Source organism: Acomys minous (genome assembly GCF_964271855.1).
Source record: "Acomys minous genome assembly, chromosome: 13".
Lineage (NCBI taxonomy): Eukaryota > Metazoa > Chordata > Mammalia > Rodentia > Muridae > Acomys > Acomys minous.
In genome coordinates this window covers 18,743,535-18,766,676 of record NC_140495.1, presented here as the reverse complement: position 1 = coordinate 18,766,676, position 23,142 = coordinate 18,743,535, and the positions used below count along the sequence as shown (strand labels likewise).

Sequence of the window (23,142 nt, the reverse complement as noted above, 5' to 3'; positions counted from 1 at the left end):
ACATATGTATCAAATCATAAAATCAGATCGAGAATGAATCTTATATAAGTTCTTTTACCTCACAAAATAAAGGGTCGTAAACCTTACTCCAAATTCCAAAAAGGTCCTGGCCGGGGAAGCCTGACAGCGATGGCAAGGTTTCTATGAAGTTCTAGAACACAAGCAGAAGAAAAACATTTCTACCCGGAGGCTCCTCACCATCTACAGACGTTCATATCTGTCCTGGCGCTCCTCACCATCTACAGACGTTCATATCTACCCGGGGGCTCCTCACCATCTACAGACGTTCATATCCACCCGGGGGCTCCCCGCCATCTACAGACGCTCATATCCACCCGGGGGCTCCTCACCATCTACAGACGTTCATATCCACCCGGGGGCTCCTCGCCATCTACAGACGTTCATATCCACCCGGGGGCTCCCCGCCATCTACAGACGCTCATATCCACCCGGGGGCTCCTCGCCATCTACAGACGCTCATATCTACCCGGGGGCTCCCCACCATCTACAGATGCTCATATCCACCCGGGGGCTCCCCACCATCTACAGACGCTCATATCCACCCGGGGGACAGACGTTCATATCTACCCGGGGGCTCCCCACCATCTACAGACGTTCATATCTACCCGGGGGCTCCTCACCATCTACAGACGCTCATATCTACCCGGGCGCTCCTCGCCATCTACAGACGCTCATACCTACCCGGGGGCTCCCCACCATCTACAGACGCTCATATCTACCCGGGCGCTCCTCGCCATCTACAGACGCTCATACCTACCCGGGGGCTCCCCACCATCTACAGACGTTCATATCTACCCAGGGGCTCCTCACCATCTACAGATGTTCATATCTACCCAGGCGCTCCTCACCATCTACAGATGTTCATAGCTACCCGGGGGCTCCTCACCATCTACAGACGTTCATATCTACCCGGGGGCTCCTCACCATCTACAGACGTTCATATCTATCGCAGCAAGATGCAGCCAGTGACACTGACAACGATAATGGCGATTAAGGAATTTGATGCGAGCTTATTTCTCATAGCACATTAAGATTGCAGATACACGCTGCCCCAGTGCCACATGTTCCTGGTGTTTCCTGGAAGCCGATGCACACACTCCGGCCTGGGACTCTTTTTAAGAAGTGGGTGAAGTGCAATGTGTGTAAATGAATGTCCTGAGGTAAGAAGGGAAAGGATGGGCAGAGCACCCGGAAGTCTCTGGCTATAAAATGAGCTCTGGATGAGATGCAAGCATTTCACTCACTAGAAGGTTCTACGTTGTCATAAGGAGATGCATGCATGTTGGGCTGTGAGGCTGGCAGCTGTTTCTAGGAAGTCTTTTGGAAGACAGTTTGATGAATGAATTTTCCAGGAGACTACCCCTTGCCAGTGTTAACCTCAACAGGCTTCCATCAAATAAACAGAAGTAAGTGTTAAAGAGTATCCCATTGGTGCAGTGAGCTTATAGTCACAGCACCGAGGAGGTGGACACTGAGGGTCCTGGGGACTTCTAAGTAGCCAGTCTAGGCAAAGGGTGAGCCCCAGTTCCCAGTGAGAGACCCTGTCTCCAAAAGACAAAGAGGACCACCTGAGGACTGACCTTTGAGGGTGACTCTGGGCTCTAGATATAAGTGTGTATACACGGGCATAGAAGAACACACACCACACACACACACACACACACACACACACACACACACACACACACCTCTTCCCCCTGGATATGAAAGATGATTCCTATTCTTTCTGCCTCAAACACAAAAACTCCTCAGTGCATGATTTCTCAGAGGCACTCTGTCAAGCTCTCCAAGGGCGAATTATTCTATTCTATTCTAATTGCTCAGGACCATTGAAGAGAGAGAGAGAGAGATAACTTTCAACATGTGTACGTATTAGTTGCAACACCAGTGCTAATGAAGAATGCTCAGAAAATAAAGTGAGTTCAACCTCATTTGTAAATACCCATACGAAGCACAAAATATTAGCACACTTAATGGGAGAAAATTTATAAATTAAGAATACGACAAGTGCACTACGCTACAATACTGCCGTGTGACACCGTGCTGTGAGTACTGGCCATTACAAGCACACAGGAGAAAACAATCAGAGAGGTAGACACTAGAAAACTAGAGGTAAGCCATTGCTGTTTACAGATATGTTAAACTGGAACAAATACACCCAAAGTCTAAAGAGACAGAGTCTGCAGCGATGGCTCAGTGATTAAGAACATTTGTTGCTCTTGCTGAGGACCCATGCTCAGTTCCCAGAATCTACATGGTGGCTTGTAACCATCGGTAACTCCACTTCTAGGGGAATGGATGCTTCTTCTGACCTCAGCAGGCACCCGGCATGCAGTGCTACACATACGTATATGCAGGCAAAAGAATCATACACATACAATTAAAAGTCTTTTCTCCCCCCCTCTTTCGGTTTTCCGAGATGAGGTTTCTCTGTGAATAGCTCTGGCCGTCCTGGAACTCACTTTGTAGACCAGGCTGGCCTTGAACTCACAGAGATCTGCCTGCCTCTGTCTCCCAAGTGCTAGGATTAAAGGTGTGCACCACCATGCTTGGCTAAAATCTTTTTTTTTCCCCCTTCAACAGGGTTCCTCTGTTACACAGAGCCCTGGCTGTCCTGGTCTCACTTTGTAGACCAGGCTGGCCCTGAAACTCACAGAAATCTGCCGGCCTCTGCTTCTCGAGTGCTGGCATTAAAGGCGTGCGCCACCATTGCCTGGCCTAAAAGTCTTTTTAATATAGTCATGAAAATTCAGAAAATAGAGGAGTCAGGTGTGGAGGTGTGTGCCTTTATGCATAGCACTTGGGAGGCAGAGGCAGGCAGAGCTACGTCAGACACATTCACACCCACACTTCTTTCAAGAAGGCCAAGTTTCATCCTGTCTTGACCATCACACCCCAGTATACACTAAATGACAGGACTGACTTTATACGGCTGGAGCCTCTTCTGGAATTCTTCAGATTGCAGAGTCTCACTCTTGAGTTCTTGAAAACGAGGGCAGTCCCCAAAAGGCAGGTAGAGCAACTGCAGACAACAGAAAAAAAAAACCCCGTAAGATGTTGATTAGTCAGACAAGCACGGGCAGAGACTCTGGGCCAACATTTTAAGCTTCATTAGGTCCAGAGCACCCTTGAAAGACCCAAGAGTCCTTTGAATAGACATTCTAAAGTTGGAGGCAATGAGGAAATGGTCACCAGGTTCTACGGCAATAGGTTATGTATCCTGATGCGGAAACCGTGATTTATTCATTTTCCTTTCATGAGCTTGCTACTGGTAAATATTCACAGTTGCTCATTTTCCATGTGGATAACTATTCTCTTCTGCTAAGTGCATATCGCTGTGTGCCCTCTCCTCCCCAGGAGTAAGGCGAAATAAATTAGAGGTTTGGGATAGAATCTTAAAAGGAATCAACCATTCACTGATCTGATGCTAGCAAATCTGCAGACAGTCAAGATAAGAGCATGGGTTGGCAGTATGAAAAGCATAACTAAAAATCGATTAGGAGGACGAAATGCTCATCATCATGAAATTGGTGTACATTTCACAATCACTCCGCTTTAACTGTGTCACACAGGCTATCGACTCATGAGTTTGGTCTGTGGCTCTAAGGTTCATCCACTCTTGTTTTTTCAGCCCATGATGAAGAGCGCTACTCGCAGGCCGCTCTCTGATCACTGACATTCTGAAATGTCGGGTGCGTAAAGCTGAGGTCAACTTCATCTTCCATCATCTCCTCTTGCCACTGTCTTTACTTCTGCCCATAAAAAAAAAAAGTTTATAAACCTGCTTTGTAGGCAGTCACAGGAACTGGTGTACTTTCAAAGCAGAGCTAAACAGCCAGGCCCCTTCCTTCCTGTTCACTGTCCACTTCCAGTCTGGACTGGCGTAGCCTGTGTTTCAGTCACCACACTTCCTGTCTGGTCAATTGCTGTCCATTCTTCTGACTTCTCAGTCCGTTGTCCTCATAGAAGCCACACTCCTCCTTTCAAGGTGCCCCAAATCGTGTTTGTGGGTCTCAACTTTCACAGACTCTTCATGTTACCTGGAGTCAACCTCCAAACTTGCCATGGCTTCTGAGAGTCTATGCGAGGTGGCCAGTAAATAAGAGCAAATGCTCTACCCTACCCCCTCACTGCCTAACTTCTCACACTCTCTTGTCCACAAATACTGGGGGCCTTCTTGCATGGCACTGAGGCCCACCTTAGGTTTCCAAGCCATCCTGCCTGAGCTACTACAGGAACTTATCTCCTTCTACCACGGAATTTATCTTAACCTGAAAGCACTTTATTGCTTTCCTCCTTTATTATCTATTTCCCATCAGATGTTAATCTCAAATGAGCTAGTCTCGTCTCTGTCACTCTCACCGCCGCGTTGCCAACAACTAGGACAAGGGTGTTGTGTTAGTCGCTACTCAGAGTGTGTTTACAAGTCGGTTCCTCTCTGTCCTGTCTGACTCTGTACGTCACCTGGTTTTATCTTTGCTTCTTTCCTTTTTATGAGCATGTATTTCAGACCTTCATTTCCTCATGCCTGAATTACACCAACTATCTTCTGAGGCTCCCACGTCTCCTCCTTCTAAGCATTGTCGGGCTAGTGGTGCAATGCAAAGTATGCATGCTTTCATCTCTCTTACCTCAGAGGTTTCACTCAAAGTCTCACTCTGTGAGGACCTGTGTGCCTGCCTTGTGCAGCCCCTTCTCTGAACTCCTTCACCACATTCAGCGTGTGTTGAAACCATCCCCCATCGTCTTGCACTGGTCACGTGGTTGACTCGTGCTACGTGTCATCCACCAAACCCATCTAGGGATGACGCTTGGTCTTATATTAATTTCATCATTCAGCACGACCCAGAGAATAACAGTGTTTTCATAAATTTTGTTAGATTTCTTCATTGATCAGAGAATTTTGTTTGCCTTAGCTGGAACCAATGATAGATTTTTTGTTGTTGTTGTTCTGTTTTGCTTTTTGCTTCTCTCTCCATTTCCCTCACTCTCTGTTCCTCCTTTCATCTCCCAGTGTCTTTATTGTGTAATTTGATTACCATTTGTATGGATTACAGGGTTAGCTTCACATTGGCTGTGTTTGATATTTCATCTCTGTAGAAAAGCCTGCGGTAAACATGGTGTTTTCTTTTTTCCTTTTTGGAAAGTATTAGTCATAAAATTGTTTTTAGAACACTGGTAATGTAATACTTCCCTTCTGATTCTGTGAAGGTAAGAATATAAATGCATTATTCTAGTTTTTTCAGAAAAAATCAGGGGGAAAAAACCTTGAGTGGGTTTGACAGGGGAGGTGCAGTTTCTACAAAGCATTTTTGAAAAATCCTGCAAAGCAGGTATGAAAAATTCATACATCCATTAAGCCAAGTTTGTAGGAGTATTGCCAGGCCAGACAGAAGAACAATATTACCCAGAAATCCCTGGGAAAAAGCTCCCAGTCAATGCTAGTAGGCAGAGTGAGAGGTGCTGTTGTGATTTGGACACACCCCCTAGAGGAGTCATGTGTTGGAAACCCGGCTTCTTGTGAGGCTATGTCGAGAGGTTGAACTGTGAGAGGTGACTGGGTCACAAGAGCTCTGCTCTCAGGAATGGATTAGTGGATCTCTATGGGTGGGAGGGGATGTGTTATAAAAGCAAACATTGGATACTCTTGTTCTGCCTCACCATCCCACATCCTCTTTCAGGTTACCACGCAGCAAGAGGCTCTCACCTGACTCTGAGCAGGTGTTGGTGCCGTGTCTTGAACCTCAAGTTTTCACAAGCGTGACCTAAATGAGCCTCTGTGATTAAATAAGTTATCCACTCTGCAATGATCAGTAATTTAAAAAAAAAAAGGAATTATAAAAAAGTTATAAAATGGTCAAGCCTATAGTACAACTTCAGGGAAATTAAGGAATAATTCTTTGTTCTAAACTGGTTAATTCATATTCCTTTACATTCTACGGCAGAAGGTTGGATTTATTTATTCATGCTTTCTAAATACCAGTTCCTTTGAAAAGGTTAAGATTTTGGGGTCAGCCCCATCACGTATGAGCAAAATTGGGTTTCCCTCAAATAGTTCTATTTAAGCAACTTGCCACAGGGTGCTGCATCTCAAACTTGGCTGCCCATAAACCCAGTTAAGGTTAAGGGACTCCTGTTGGGGCTGAAGAGATGGCTCAGCAGTTAAGAACACTTGTTGCTCTTCTGTAGGACTGGGGTTTGACTCCAAGCACCCACATGGCAGTCCACAGCCCTCTGTAACTCCTGTTCCAGAAGATTCAACTCCGTCTTCTGGCTGCCAAGGGTACCAGTCACACACATGGTGCATAGATACACATGCAGGCAAAACACTTATACACATAAAATAAAATAGTTTAAAAGATACTGATGCAGGGGCCCTACCCTCAAGAGTGACTTGTTTTGAGGCACGCCCCTAGTCATTGGGTGTTCTGAAAACTCTCCAGGTGGTTCTCACAGGCAGCTAAGTCTAGAATCACTGTTTGGCAGGGAAGAAGATGCTTTGAATGGGAGAGGCCCAGCACTGACTGCTGTCAACTGGCAATGCGGCATTGGACAGAATTTGTTTGTTATTTTCCTCTCTGAGTACTTTATTTAATTTGCTCCAGAATATAAAGTTTTATTGAGAGAGGTGCATTTGGTGGGCGGGGAGGTCTTTGGATATCTGGGGGAAATAAGAAACCTACATTGGGTACTAAACTCGTGGGGACTGGTGTGTGTGTATGTGTGTGTGTGTGTGTGTGTAGATAGAGAAAAGAAGATTACCAAAAGTTGAAATGCCAGTAAGGCAAAATAAATCGAAAGAAAAACTCAGCTCTTAGCCTTGCTTGTTTGGGCCCTTTTGTGACCTATGTATCCAGTATGCTAAATTTGTAAGTCCCCAGGGGCGTGGTTTTCTCCTCCTGGGTTACCCAGGACACTGACCCGATCTTCAGAGAGAGACACGGTGTGCACTGGGATGGGCTGCCAGGGCAGGCTGGGATTCCAGATGCTGATGCCCTCTGGGGGAAACAGGGCTGCAAGGTTTGTCATAGCACTCATTAAGGTCCGGTCAACATCTGTACTTCGAACATAAACCTAGAGAGAAGTCAAAGGAGACGGAAAATCAGAGAAAACTCGAGTTTTCTTTCTGTGGGGCCGACAGGGTATCAGGAAAGAGCTGGAAAGCGGCATAAGGTATCAGTAGGCACTGTGGGAATGTCATAATTCTATCTGTCATTGGATAGATAATACTACAAAAATACAATGGGACAAAGTGATCAGCAGGCCAATAGTTGAGTTGACCAGTGACACCAAGCCAAAATATTTACACAGAATAACCATGAAAACTTGAACTAAGAATCATATTTTTAGGGGAAAATATTACATAAAGAGAAATTCATCTGTAAGCAAGATCTCTGACTTATATAAATTCTCTAGAAAACAGGCAAAGGTATAAATTCTTAATATGCATGAAAAATTGCTTTGATTTTTTGACAGAGATGACTCATATTTATTTTTTATTAAATATTTTTATTGTTTACAGATACATTTATAGTATCACACATATATACAATAAACTACCTACAGCAATATAAATGTAACATTCTTAGTGTTTGGCTATTTGTATTGGCAGCCGTGAAGAAAACGTTATTTCCTATCTTGGTGCATCTAAAATTCTGAATGTAAATCAATATCTATCATATCTCATTTGCTTTGAATTTTTTCAAGAGTCAAGATTCAATGTCTTGGTTTTCCAACTTGCCTGATCATGTTTATAGGACTCGTTCAAGAATGTTCCGTATCTTCTCCTTATATAACTTCCAAGTTCATAATGCTGTTCCATGCCCCACTATGGGGAAAGAGAATAAAAATGAAGATTAGGGAAAGTATACGTTATCATAGAAATGTGTCTCTTCTTGTTATATGTAACATGAACAAATTGTGCACCACAGTTCCACAATAAAACCATCTATATAAACTAAAACAAGAGAGAACACTTGCCTTCATCAGGACTCCCTGAAAATACTTATTCATCTTTGTTTGCACACATGTGGATGTATGCTTGTGTAGAGTATGTGTTCAGTTGATAGTTGGCAATTTACCTAGGTAAATAGCTCATCTCAGGTGGGATTCTTGTGGGCAGAATATTCAATGTGATTGGTTGACCACTTTGAGGGGATTTTTGTGAATGAAATCCAACTGTCTGATAAAGCTGAGTTTGCTGAACCTTATAGTAAACAGACTAATTTATTATATTCATAGTCTATCTGTGGTTGGCTCATAAAAAACAGAGCATGTTACTCAAAGTGTGGTCTGTGGATCAGCAGGGTTGGCCTCACTTGGGAGTGTGTCAGAAATCAAATTCTTGGGCACTATTCTTGGTGTACTAAGCTAGAAACTGCGAATGGGACCCAGAAATCTTTTTTAAAAAGATTATTTTATTATTTTATGTGTATGAGAGTTTTGCCTGCACATGTGTCTGTGCAGCACACATATGCCTAGTGCCCACAGAGGTCATAAGAGGGCATCTGATCCCCTGGAGTTACAGGTGGTTGTGAGCCACCATGTGGGTGCCGTGGATTGGATCTGAATCATTTCCCAGAACAGCGAAGGCTCTTAACCACTGAACCAGCCCTCCAGGCCCAGGCATCTGTTTTTAACCATCTCTCTCAGAGAGTCTAGTAGAACACCGAGATCAGCCTTAGCTCAGTGGTCCTTGAGTATGGGCATGCCCAGGTTCCCTGGCATCTCCACTTAAGATTCTAGCTCTCTGTACCTTGGATGTGGCCCTGGAATCTATCTGAACAAGAACTCCAAATGATTCCTGCTCAGGGAACAGTGTGCCACACTCTGAGAAACATTGCATTTAGGTTTGTCATTAATCCAGAGCCTCGCCAGAGATGCACAAGTCCTGGAGGATGTGGTCACCGAAGCTACTGCTTGCACACACTTGCTCGTTTGCTTATCACTGAGAAGCATCTCTTTGCTCGCCTCTCATCAAAGATGAAGATGACTGTTGGGAAGGCACAATGTCATGCCACGGCCTGAGCCACTGAAGAAACAGGGGCTTTGGGTCCAACAGCCTTCTAACTTACAACTCACTTTTGGAACCTGACTTCTAGGTTTGAATCCGGACCTCGTTGTCCTCAAAAATCTTCTGGTCTCACCAGAAATGCACAGTAAGGAAAGTGGAACCTGTACTAAGAAAATATGAACCTTTGTGATGTTTTCTCACTAGAGAGAAAAATGATTAGTCTGTGGCGGGAAGGGCACTATGCTTCCGAACCAGTAGATACTGGCTTCCCTTAGCTTCTCTGAATTTAAATCTCTACAAAACCTGACAGTTGGTTAGGGCCAGGATTCTTGTCTTTGGCTGAACATTAGAACCAGACAATCCGTTGAGGACCTTCCAAACATCCTAATGCCCAGACCACACCCTATGCTGATTAAATAAGACATTGTTGTTATTTTTAACATCTCTACTCAATCTCCATGGAAACCTCTCACACTTAAATACAGTCAGTAGGATAAATACATTGAAGTGGAAAATTCTGTACATATTTCTCCTTTATAACCAAAGCTATGACTCACACCTGAAATGTGTGCACTTGGGAGACGGAGGAAAGAGGATGAGGAATTTTAAAGTCATTTCTGGCTACATAAGTAGTTCAAGGCCAGCCTGCGCTGTATAAACCCAGCCGCAAAAACAAACAAACAAACATACAAAAAACAAAACAAAACCACAAACAACCAAAATAACAGCTGGGTGCAGTGACACATGCCTGTAATCCCAGCACTCAGGAGGCAGAGGTAGGCAGATCTCTGTGAGTTTGAGGCCAGCCTGGTCTACAAAGTGAGTTCAGGACAGCCAAGACTACACGGAGAAACCCTGTCTCAGGAAACAAACAAACAAAAGGCAAAATAACAACAAAATAGATCAAACTAACCTGGGTGAGTTGGCCAAATCCTTGGGGCCAGGAGGACTCCTTAATGGGGTCGTTAGGGAAGGTATCAATGGGACTCCGGTCTCCATGCCGAAACGTCTAAGAAAAGACAACAAACAACAAGACAAAGCTCACTTGAGTGTTTTGTCTCTACTCCTAAGAATAGAGTTTCTTAAACCATGGCTGCCACCTTGTCTGTCCAGCGGAATCACCTGGAGAGCAATAGGAAACTCCAATGACAAAGTTCCCCCTCCCCAGTGATTTCTGGTTTCGTTAGTTGGGCTTATGACCAAGGGTACTACCAATCTTCTAAAATTCTGTTCAATTAAATCTCAGATGATGAACCAGTAACATTGTTCTTGAGGTAATTATAACATCAGGACAATTGGCCATTGGAAGCAAATTACACACACACACACACACACACACACACACACACACACACACACACAAGATCATTTGGTGCAGACAGACTGATTAGAGATATTTTCCTCTTAATTATGGCAACAGCAACAATGCTCTTACATTTTTATGTATAATGAAAACAGTGGCTTCGAAATGACACCCTCGGTTGTGGATATTTGGGCTCAGTGATTATTTTCAGGAGGTTAGGAGCAGACAAATGTATAGATCGGGAGATTGGGAAATCCAGATCTCAGCACTTTAATAATGTGCTTTCAGGTCCGAATAGGTACCGTGCTATTCTGACTGCACGTTTGCTTTTGGAGAGAGACGTTTGAGTTTCTGAAACCTCGGTACTTTGGTTCTAACAAGTCTTTAGAGTGGCGTGTCAGGCTGAACTCAGTGCTATTTCAGAGTCAAAACACAAGGAAAGAAAAGCACTGAGGGAGACAAGATAAAGTTCTACATGGATGCAGAAAATAATAACATAGAGAATGATTGCATAAATACTTCATATGACCTGAAATCACCTTTGCTCGTTGCTTGGATTAGAGAGACCCTCCTGTAAAGAAGCCAGCAGGCTGTGTTTCTGAACACCTACAGAACAGTTCAGTAGACACCAAGAAATGAACAACCTCAAACTCAAGTTACCCTGAGGAAGGAATTCTAGGACAGCAGGGACGGTTTGAGACCCATGCTGTGTCTCTGATATCTGAGCTCAGCAGGTTTTCCGCTGCCCTAAACCAGTGGGAAATGCAAAGCTCAGCAGGACAGCCTACAGGACACCAGGGCAACAAGGCGGCAGAGGGTGGGTGACTAAGGAGTCCTTGGGCAGTTAAGGAAATACAGCTGTGAAGGTTCTCTTTCTGCCAGGAAGAACAGCTGCTGGTGCCACTGTGTAGGAGTGACTTGGTCATGAGCGGGAACCATCAAGGTTAGCCACCGGTGACTCTGTTTCTACAACCAGGCACATCTTAGACTGCTTGGAGCCCACTCACTGCAATAGACCTTCCCAGGTTTGTTGACTAAAACTGTGACATGGCTGTCACAGATTACCGACCTCACATTTCATGTTTCACGGTTTTTCAATTAGCAACGTACATGTTCAGGGGTAGGTAAGTCTCCATTGTAGGGAGCTGCTGGGTGCACTGTTTAGCCCTTGGCCTCTTGCTCACCAGCTGCCCATAGCATTTTAGCATGATCTGAGACCTTAAGATTTTCTTTTTAATAAACTCTTCTTAATATACTCTTTTTCTAAAAGACTGGGATGTGTGTGTGTGTGCGCGTGTGTGCGCGCACACACACTCTTGCTATTAAAAACAATCTCTAAGGCATCATAAGCTATTTATGTATTTATGTATTTAAATAATAAAGCTGAGACACACAAACAGACCAGTGTGACTTCCTTAGCAGAGCTCTGTCCTGTAATCCCAGCACCGAGAAACTGAGACAACAGGTTAACCTTAGTTACATACCGAGACCCTGTCTCAAAACAAACAAGACTGGGCTTGTTGGTATTCTTCTTTAATCTCAACACTCAGGAGCGGAGGTAAGTGAATCTCTGTGAGTTCAAGGCTAGCCTGGTCTACATTGTAAGTTCCAAGACAGCCAGGGCTATGCAGAGAGATCCTATCTCAAATAACCAACCACGCCCCCCCAAGACCCCAAACAGCCACAAAACAGCCAGATGTAGTGCAGAATACTACATACTGAGTTGGAGGCCAGCCTAGGATATAATATGAAATTGCATCCAAAAAACAGAACAACACACACACAAACACAAATAAAACAAAACAAATAAAATTAATAAGGAGCAGAGAACTGGGGTTAAACTGACTATATACAGGAGTAATTATATTCTCAGGTGATAGAGTAGATTTTCAATGTTGCTACATTAGAGGCAGACTCAGACTGTAAACTTCTTTGGAAGATGTGTGCCATAGAAACACTAAATGTCCCTGCTCCAGTGACGAACTGCAAGCTAAGATTCACGTATATGTGAGTGAGTGTATGTGTGTGTGTGTGTGTGTGTGTGTGTGTGTGTGTGCCCTGTCCCTGTGTGTGCTTGGATCAGAGTGTCCATGTCTGTGTGTGCAGATGGTCTCCTTGGAGCTCAGAGCGTCTCAAGTCAACAACAGCCCTTGGACTATGTTTCTCAGCTCTACTACACTGTTGCTTTTGACCTCGGTCCAGTAATTCCACTCTATCCAAACCTTCAGGAAACTAAAGCTGTGTTATTAGAGGCCGGGAGTTTCCACAGAGCTAGTGATGATTGCAGCAGGAGGAACCTGAGACCGTGAACACCCACCAACCCCACACTCCGCCATGTTTTAGAGAGCCCTTCCTCTGATATCTCTTGATTGATTATTTTCCAAAAGGTCTCCCTCTGTATACCCGGCTCTAACTGTGCTATCCAGGCTGGGTTGAACTTGCAGTGAGCCTCCTGCTTCACCCTCCCAAACACTGGCATTGCTGGCATGACCCACCATACCTGAGTTCCCACTGCCTCTTGTGAATCTTTCAACTCCCTGGAGGACAGCGTGGCTTTATTTCAACATGGAGCAAAATCAGCAAACAGGCTCAGAAAGATTGGATGAGCTGTTTGCATCTCCTAATTCCCAGGATGACTGGTCCACCATGCTTCCTCCCCACACCCTGACACACCCAGACTGTAGTCACCTTCCTCTTTTGAATTACAAGAACTTTCTTTTAGGGTGTCACTGTATTTCCCAGGTTACCTAGTGGCCTTAAATTTTTGATCCCCGAGCCCCTTGCCTCATATGTGCTAGGATTATAGGGTAATGTTCACTCTGTCTAACTTTTTAAGGTGTTTAAAGGTTTTGACAGAGCACGTTTGTGGTCTCGCTCTCCATCACTTCCCCTTGTTCAACTCCCACTCTTGCTCTCCTCTTGAGGTTTTTTTATAAAGAGACCCTGTAAGCACACAGGCGGCTCCAGCAGTCAGTCTGTATATAGCTAGTGTTTACCTTAGGACCTCATCACTCTTTGAAATCATATCCCCCTAAGAACTCTTCTCCCCAAATCTTTACCTGATCTGGTCTCTCTTTCACACCAATGCCCTCAGCCCACATTCTTGCCAAATGTGCTTAGACAAGAGCCCTCCTGCCTGCCCAGCCCCAGTGCCTTTGCCTTAGATTTTCTATCTGCTTTGTATGGCCAGCATCTGCGTCTCCCAGCATGCACACCCACTCCAGGGATCTTGAGGAGCCTTTCATATTAAGTAGCCTCTATATAATCTCTACTTTTTTTTTTTTTTACTGTTTTGTTTTGTTTTCATCTCTAATATTTTCTGGTTGTCTTCATCAGAAATTAAAAAAAAAAAAAGAGTTGTTTTATTATTTATACAGTGTCCTGACGGCATGCCAGAAAAAAGCACCAGATCTCATTATAGATGATTATAAGCCACCATGTGGTTACTGGGAATTGAACTCAGGACCTTTGGAAGAACAGCCAGTGCTCTTAACCTCTGAGCTATTTCTCCAGCCCATCTTCATTAGAAATTAAAAAAAAAAAAAATTAAAAAAAAAAATCTGGCTCCTTTTCTTCCATATTAGCTTTCTCATTGCTGTAATAAAATACTTGACAATAACACCTAAGGAGAAGGAAAGTTTGACTTCGGTTCTTGCTTAGCTTTGATCTCTCATGGTGAGGAGGGCATGGTAGTGGGACGGAAAGCAGAGATTCACACGGCATATGCAGTCAAGCACTAGAGAGGAGGAGGGGATGCTGGTGCTTGGTCAGATTTTTCCTTTTTCTTTTTTTAAAACCCTCCATTTTATCCAGTCTGGGCCATAGGATGGACCTGCTGGCATTCAGAGTGTGTCTTCCCTCCTCAGGGAAGTCTCTGAGGAAACACTGTCAGACATGCCCAGAGGAGTGTCCCTACGTGATGCCAAAGCCAGCCAAATTGATAATGGAGACTAACACTGCCTGTTCCCAGGAAGTCCTTGGATGTAGAATCCCTGGAGGAAATGGCCACTATCTAGATCATAACAACACACCCAAGGCGGATCTGGATGAGCAAATGGACCCTGGGCTGGGTGTCCTTCCTCCAGGCTGGTGACAGCACCTGTAGCCCTCCGGTTTCACGATGGGCACTCTTCCTTCAGGCTGGTGACAGCGTCTCTAGCCCTCCCGTTTCACAACAGCTTTTGATTTTCACTGCCATGCATCAAAAAACTATGCTGTGCAAGGAAATGCTGCTTTTTTCCTTCCTCCCCTAGCCTCAACTTCCCTTTTGGTCATCCCCATTTCTGCTTTTGATTCTGGAATAGTGAAGCTTCCCTTGGACTACGCTGGAGGCTAACAAACCACCACATTGCCAAATCAGGTTTAGAACTCAAGGCAGCATAAAAACTTTGGGATGACCTTGGATGCATACTCCAGTGCTCACACTCACAAACAGGCATTTTTAACCGCTGAGATATCTCCGCAGTCTCATTTTCTTCTTTCAAAGAACTGAGAAATAAATGCATTGACAGATAACTAGAATAAAGAAATGATGATTCCCGTAGATAGATGCTGTAAGAGGCAAGAGGGGATGTGGGCCGTGAAAAGGGTCGGAACGCAGCTACATCCTGCACTGGCCACGAGGAAGCTGTGAGAGGGAGGCCTTTCTCCAGGCCGGGAAGAGCAAGAAGCCTGCAGGAAAGAGAAGTAGTGCAAACTGTGTGTTACATCGTGTGTGCAAGCTGTAAACAGAACGGTCTGACATTCATTCTGGTTACCTAGGGCAAGTTTCCAACGCCAGCATTGTCAAACACTGGCCAAGTGACCCTGAAAAAAAAAAATGCCTGAACTCAAAGTTCTGTGTGTCTCACTTTCTCTTTCCAGATAACAACAGAATCATTTTCTACTAGGCAAGAGCAACAGAAGATTCACACGTGGCGCGTGTGTGAGTGCAAAGCACACGGGATCCACTCAGTCCCTGGAATTTATTATTGTTTGTTACTAATGTTATTCACACCTGTAACTGTCCCGTATGCTTCCATTCTTGCTGAACGTAGTTTGTAGCATCCAGGGTTTTACCCATTGAGCAAAGGAAACCAGCTTTCTCTTTGAAGAAACATCCCTATTAATATCCAACCATCTCCCTTTACTTGCACTTACCTAACAGCCATATTGCTTAGGCCTAGCCTTGGCTATTAAAGACAAGATCTAGTTCTGAACAAAGCAAAAAACAAAACAAAACAAAACAAAACAAAACAAAAAAACCAAAACCAAAACCAACCAACCAACCAAACAACAACAACAACAAAACCTCCTGACTCTTATATAACACTAAGTTCATATTATATGCCTTTTGGATAATTGGGAAGATTCAGAAAGTAAGGTGCCTGGCATCTGGTAGATGCTTGCAACCTATTTCTTATACTTGAAATTCTACTTCAATTGAAGTTTAAAAAAGGAAAAGGCGAATAAGTATTGCAAAGTCCCTGCCTGTGGCCAAAGGCATTGTCTAAACACGAGCAGTGAAGATGAAGGCAAATCCAAGGTCTCTTCCAACCAAAAGCCATGAAGGAAGCGAACGGCTCAGCATCCTGAGGAAAAGAGGATGCAGGGGTCTGTGATTCGGAATCACTCGCCAATACTTGCTTCTCTTGCTTTGACTGGACCAAAGCCTGAAGCTAGGAAGAGGAAGGAATGAACTTAAAAGATACACAACTACTTACTTGAGCCTTTTGAGAATAAAAATAAGAACTGGAAAAAATAAATAAATAAAGCAAGGCCTGGCACCGTAGTGAGCTGCTCATGAGAATGATCAGTCTCTGGAGATTAGTGCCAGGGAGGCTTAAGGACTTTTCATGCATTTCCTTAAGCCCCATAACAACTCCATGAGACGTTGTTAGCCCCATTTCCAGTGATGAATCACAAATTGCCTAGGTGGCTCATTCGGTGCCATGCAACTAGCAACTGGGTCGAGCTGGCATTGTTCAACCTGTGATCTGAGTTTTGGGTCCTCACTTCTTCCTGCTGTGCTATATTGTATGGTGCTGTATATAGATCACTTTCTAAAGCCCTCTACGTATTCTACCTCCATTGCATACTCATCTTTCCAGTAACCCAAATTAGAAATCATGGGGTTGTTAGCTATTCACCATTTCCTGTAATATTTATATCCAACCTACTGGATTCTGTTTGAAAAATTTAAAACGTTACTTCTGCCTTCCAATTTTACTACGTTCTGATCCAGTCCGGACTTCACAGTGCTTTCTTTGTCTGAACTGTGGTGTGATAGCTTTTTTTTTTTTTTTGGTTTTGTTTTCACTCCTAGTCTCTCTCTCTCTACAAAGTACACTTGGATGCACAGAGCTGAATGTACCCCAGGAAAAACAGTTAGCTGGAGATAATAGGAGAGGAAGATGAGCTGTGTGATTAGCCTACACATGGTCCACATCCTAGTATTGCTGCTAACCGACTAACATCTGATCCTTTCTTTGCCCCTCTTCAATGAACACGCTAATAATGAAGGGTCTTCTGGAACCCTGAGGACGTCATGCTAAGCAGCCTAAGCTGCTCACAACAGGCAACAATGGCAGGTTCGAACAATAGGAGCCAGTTGGAAAGAGTCTAAGTCGTAGGGACAGAAAGAAGAACAATGCTTTCCAGGGGGCCCTAGCAGGTATGCCCGACCTTCGGACATCATAATGAGATGAAGTCATCTGCAAAATAAATTGAAAAAGATTTAGGTGAGTTTACAAGTTTGTGGTGGGCTACAGTCCTATCTGTCCTTGGTCATATGCTGCTCGTGAGCTGAAGGTTGGATAGGCCTGGATGGGGAGGGCAGAATGAGAAACTACTATGTAATGGCTAAGAAGTTTCCATTTTGAAAGAAAGTTCCAGAGATGCATGGTAGTGGGAGCACACCATTGAAGCCTACTCTTAAAATGATTAAGACCGCAAACCTTAAAATTAACTGAGGGATCATCTGTAATTTATCCAACAAGTTAGAAACTCTCCATTTTGGATGGTGACTCCCAGCAGCACTTACTGTTGGACTCCTTCATACTTCCATACACCAATCATGCCCCTTGATCCTGAAGACAACCTTGTGAACGTGGAAAGCTTAGCCGTGGTTGTGATCCCCAACTTTAAGTTTAGGGAACTTGAGACTCGGCTGTTTTTGTTAAACGACCTCCCTCTGCTCCCAGACCTGGTCGACAGTAGTGGAACTGGGTTAATAAAAATGCTGTGTTTTTCTAGGTATCACTTTCAACTTCTATTCTAGCAAAAAGCATTAGAAAACTAACTATGGGATTGCCTGCTAATCCTTGAGGAGTGGAAGTGAAGATGGGTCGGTCCTGGAAGTATGCGGTGGCTGGCATCATGGGCAGGTCCAACGTTGATCGGGAGGTGACTCATCCCGCCAAAGAGACAGTGTGCACAGGGCTTGGAGGCTCTTTGAGCCAAGAATATACTATGACTCAGGTAAGACTCTGCAGCAATAAGGTCAGCCACGAAGAATAAAAGGAGGCTCTGTGTTGTCACTATTCCTTTCTTTATAAACACCCAGAGGAGCAACACAGAAGTTCTGTCTGTCTAAGGTCACCTGACTTGTGATTCCCCCCTACCCCCCTCCCCTCCTAAGGTCACCTGACTTGTGACCCACCCACCCCCACCCCCCCCCACCCCCCGCCTCTGGCTGGAGGGAGAGATGCTTCATGATGACATTCTCTCTTTCTGATGGAATAATAGGCACAAGATTATTGCAAAGAGAAAGGCAAGTGAGCATGTGTGGGAAATGAGTAGGTACACAGGTGAAGCAAGCTTGACCCTGAGTGATAATTACCAAAGCTGGCTGACGCTACACCGAGACTCAGCATCCTTAGCCATCTTCTTTTCTACAAAGTCAAAAATACTAATTCTCTATAGTCTGGGGAGGTGGACGCCACAGTCACCCCACGAAGCAGTTTACAAGTAGATTCTTTCCTTGAGATCTACGGTGCCCGTTGAAGATGGACTCCATTGAACAGTTGATAGAGACCCTTTCCACACATTTAAACTTCTATTAGACTGATTCCTCCCCCCCAACACACACAACTCTTAATAAGTGGTCAAACCACAATTTCATGGGAAATAAATACATTCATAAGTTTGCTGTAAAAGATTGTGTAGGATAGCAGGGTGGTGGTGGTGGTGGTGGTGGTGGTGGTGGTGCATGTCTTTAATTCCAGCACTCAGGAGGCAGAGGCAGGGGTGGATCTCTGAGTTATAGGCCAGCCTGGTCTACAGAGTGAGCTTCCGGACAGCCATGGTTATGCAGAGAAACCCCTGTCTCAAAAAACCAAAACAAACAAAAGCCACAAAAGGTCATGTATGGCTGGTGAATGGTTCAGTAGGTAAAAGTGCTTGCTATACAAGCCTGTGACTTGATTTCAATCTTTGCCACTTGGTGTTGGATGGAGAGGTCAACTCCCAGAAGTTGTCCTCTGACGTCTACATGTTCTTTGTGGTGGTGGTGGTGGTGGTGGTGGTGGTGGTGGTGGTGGTGGTGGGTGTGTGTATGTGTGTGTGTGAGTGTGTCTGTGTGTCCAATGTAGTAGCAGGCTGAGAATGTACACTTTTTGACTACTTGTCTGGCATATATGAGTCTTTGGATCCATGCATGACACCTTGGGTTCAGCCCCCAGCACTACAAAAACAAAGCAAGCAAACAAACAAACAAACAAACAAACCAACCAAAATAAAATAAATCACAGGTAGCTGACTGTTCTCGGATGAGAACAAGAGCCAAAGATAGTCTCCTTCTCTTTCTATGAAAAACAGCTTTTCAGAATTGGAGATTATTTTTCTTGGATTATGGAGGAAAAACAAGGTAGTGATCAACAGCTGCTGAGTTGGGGTAATGCTACAAACTGTGCAGTCACCTCCGACCAGCTCCAGGTCCTGGCCTATATGCACTCAACAGAAATAGATGGCGTCTAGCAATGAGGGGAGTGGCCAGTGACATCATGCAAGGTAGATGTGTGACCATCATCAAGTTGCCTAACAGCTTTTATTTTATCTTCATCTTAAAAGTAGGAACAAGCTTGTGGGTTTTGTTTTGTTTTTTAGGTTTGCTTGTTCTGTTTTTTGGTTTTTGAGATCAGATCTCATGTAGGCAAGGCTGGCTAGTCTTGCTTCTGGCTGATATTATCAGAGAGAAGTTGTTTTGCCAGAGGCCAAGGAAGATGGATTAAATCGCCCATCACTTAATATTCACAGCGGGAGCCACTGTAAGAAGAATAGTTAACATTTGCTTTATGTACTATTGGTTAATTTTTGAGTTCTAAGACCTTCGTGATTTGGTTATTCTCTAAGGAAGAATTAACTGGTAGTCACTGACCATACTTTAACTGAGAGTGGAAGGGCAGAAAGGAGAGAAAAGAAGCCTACAACCTTTTGACAGCCAAGGCAAGTTACCTGGGCTGTGTGTGGAACTCAGAGCTGCTCTATTCCAACACAGTACGGACAGGACCAACAGAACATAACACAATTCCATGGTCCCTACACTCTTCTTCTTTAAAAATTTTTTTTTGTTTTTTGTTTTTTGTTGTTTGAGACAAGGTTTCTCTGTGTAGCCTTGACTATCTTAGACTCGCTTTGTAGACCAGGCTGGCCTCAAACTCACAGAGATCCGCCTGCCTCTGCCTCCTGAGTGCTGGGATTAAAGGTGTACACCATCGCCCCTGGCCTCTTTTTTTAAAAATTTAATTTAATTTTAAAACCTATTTATATATTTGGTTGTTTGTTTGTTTGTTTATTATACACTATCTGCATATATAGGCTGCATGCCAGAAGAGGGCATTGTATTCCAATAAACCATGTGGTTGCTGGGAACTGAACTCAGGACCTCCAGAAGAGCAGAGAGTGCACTTAACCACTGAGCCATCTTTCTGGCACACCCCCTCCCCGCCCCCACTCTTCTAATGAGCTCGTTAGCAATAAGACCATGCCTTGAAGGGAAAAAGTTGTCTGCATGGCTGTCCCTTGCAGAAGCTATGGGGCGTTCTGTTGCTTTATCCACACAGAGGCTGTGCAGCTGGCAAATGGTTTTGGGGGGAAGAGGATGCCATGGTTATTTGGTTTTCTCCCCTCTTTTGCTCCTGACTCCTGACCGACCGGTAAAGATTTACTAGACTAAGAATCACGATTTATGTAAAAGTAAAGATTTTTCTGTAAAAAGAAAAAGATGTTCTGAACACCTCAACCTGACAGGAGAGGAACATCGTGTTTAAATGCTAAGTAAGAGGTGTCCTTTCTCTAACTCATAAAGATAGTTTCTAAGTATTCTTGCAGAAAGAAAACATGCTATGAGTCAGCCAACTTTCACTATATCGAATAAAAAGTAGACACCAATGGAAGCTGTGAAGTGAGAGAGAGAGAGAGAGAGAGAGAGAGAGAGAGAGAGAGAGAGAGTGTCCTTGTAACTTTGAAAATGCTCTTTCCATGTTTTTAATACCCAACTGTATATATCCAAATGTATATATTTTTCCTTGACAACAGGCAGCAGACAGCCCTCTCCTCTTTTCCATGGCTTGTCAGAGTTACCAGATGTAGGGAGAATTATGATTTTAACGATCAACTGAATCAGTTTATCTGATAGTCACTCTGAAATTCTGCATTCTGTTTCTCTTTTGTGCTACCGAGTATACACTAGAAATGTATGCTCCAATGTCACGGTCAACGTAAGGAGTGACTTAACTTCAGAAAGGGGCTGTTCTTTGATTTGCAAACAAATGATCACTAACTGGAAAGAAGCCAGGCTAGCTCCTGGAACGTGACCCGAGCTGGCTGTGCCTTCTCCTGCAGTGACCTGTCTGTCTATGGGAATCTGTCTGTCTATGGGTGGCTGTGGTAGGGAAACAGTACCTACAACAGCAAATGTGAATGCTGTCTTCATTAAAGCAAACTCGCATGACTATTCACCTTCTGAGGCTGAACAGCGCCTGGTCTCAGGCAGATAACAGACAGGAAACACGAAAGGTGACATTTGGTTTCTGACTCTCTGGTCACAGGGAAAACAATGAGAAAAGTGTACTTACCAATGTCACAAACTTCAACTCCTTGGCTCGGCCTGGGTCTGGACAGAGAGAAAGCAGGAGCAAGAAGCCAAGGCCCAGGCTTGCTGTCAGGGTCAGGTGCTGAGGGCCAGCATTCATGGTGAGGGAGAGCTGCTTCATGCAGCTGTGGGAGGTGCCACACTTCAGAAGCCTTCTGGAGGGAAGTGCCTATTTAATCAAGAGATTGACAGGAAGGCGGAGCCACATTCTTCCCTCTATGGATTTCAAGAAGGGTGGGGCAAGGCTTGGCATGCAAATAATGCCAGGTCAGAAGTGAGTTACAGATCTCAGCCTCCTCCCTCTTCAATTAGGACCAGGAGGCCCAGAGCAGGCACAGCTGGGAACAGCTCAAGGCCTCTCTGCGCCTGCCCAGCTTTCTCCTTTGCGTTCAGCTCAGCTCCATGGCTTCCCTAGCTGGATGGCGATGCTGTCCTGTGTTGGTGGCAGCTTCTTGGGAAGAAATCCTCCCTGCCTCTGGAAGGCGGAGGAGGCTGCAGCTCTCAGTGTTTGAGGGAGCCTCACTTGTGGGCATGTATTGACATGACTTATTCTCCTGCCAAACGTGGAGTCTCACTTAGCCAATTAAGGCGTTTTCAAAGTGGCAGGAAAGTTGATGATTTCTCAAGCGTCTGGGGGACATTCGTGGCAAAGCAAAGTTGGGTTTAGAGGCCCTGTTTAAAAAGAATACACACGATTAAGAACAAGGACCCTTACAATTGCGCCCCCCTTACCCCCCTAGCTCTTGTGAACAGCCCTAGCAAACTCCTTAGGTTGCAAACGAAACCCAAACAGCAGCAAAGGAGCAAGCTGTGGATACTGGAGGAGGTGAATAGAATCCAAACACATTATGTGCGCGTTAAAAGTGTCACAATAAAACCCATTATGATGTGTAACTAACATACCCTAACAACAAACATTACAAAAACAACAAACCACAAAATAAAACAAAAATTAAGCAAAACCTAAGAAGCCCACATTTCTTTGCGTTGTTGACACTCATTTGCTTCGATTATGAACCTTTCATGGGGTGGGGGGGTGGAGTCAGGGCAGAGGGGGGGCGGGGGAGGGGAGTCAGGGCAGAGGCAGGAGGGGGGAAGGGGGGCGACTCGCTCTTGATTCTCTAGCCATGGCTTCCCTGGGACTCTATGGAAGAAGACGGTATGCGGCGTTGAAACCTGTCTTCCTGTTTTTTTCCTCACCCTGTCGGTCTCTTCAGTGGGTGAAACACCTGCTGGAGAGATGTGGGTGGAAATGACCTGCTGTGATGTTTCCGCCCCAAGGGTAGTGGGAGAGCAATGGCTTGCCCACAGCGTCCTCAGCATTTCATTAAATTTACCAGGACAGCCGGTTGTGTCGCCATGTGGTCATAGGAAGGCCAGGAAGGCGGTGGTATGTGGGAGAGCTGTGGTTCTCCTGGTATGGGGAAGTAAGAATTTGTAGATGTGTGGTAGGATTATGCATTCAAAAGGAGGTGTGATCTCTTTGCCGGTTGCATCCTCCACCAAATAGCTCCATTGCGATTTTCACTGAGTGCCCCGCTGAGAAGATGGGCGCAAGACAAAGGGAACGGAGACTGAGACTGCCCAGCACTCTGGTTTGCAGTGCCCCCTCCCCCGCCCCCGCATAAGCTCATGAGTTCTGACACAGTTTGTGTCCGCTGATTTAGAACATTGTGAAACCCTGGAGAGGTGAAGCCTCGCTGCTAGAAATGGGTTACTAGGGATAAGCCTTGA

At 44.7% G+C, this 23,142-nt stretch overlaps 1 protein-coding gene across 3 annotated transcripts in view; it reads right to left on the bottom strand.

Moving 5' to 3' along the window:
* Window positions 1-23,142, bottom strand: part of ACP3 (acid phosphatase 3) — a 48,293-nt gene that overhangs the window by 24,974 nt on the left and 177 nt on the right. For 2 of the 3 annotated variants that reach the window (XM_084754406.1, XM_084754405.1), the window contains exons 2-7: window positions 21,392-22,080; window positions 9,948-10,043; window positions 7,763-7,849; window positions 6,943-7,095; window positions 2,945-3,043; window positions 59-151 (exon numbers count right to left, since the gene is read on the bottom strand). In XM_084754406.1, the coding sequence (XP_084610532.1) occupies window positions 59-151; window positions 2,945-3,043; window positions 6,943-7,095; window positions 7,763-7,849; window positions 9,948-10,043; window positions 21,392-21,529 (666 nt within the window). In that variant the 5' untranslated portion in view covers window positions 21,530-22,080. Of the gene's footprint in view, window positions 1-58; window positions 152-2,944; window positions 3,044-6,942; window positions 7,096-7,762; window positions 7,850-9,947; window positions 10,044-21,391; window positions 22,106-23,142 lie in introns of those variants that run through there. The other variant, XM_084754404.1, reaches the window with a different exon arrangement.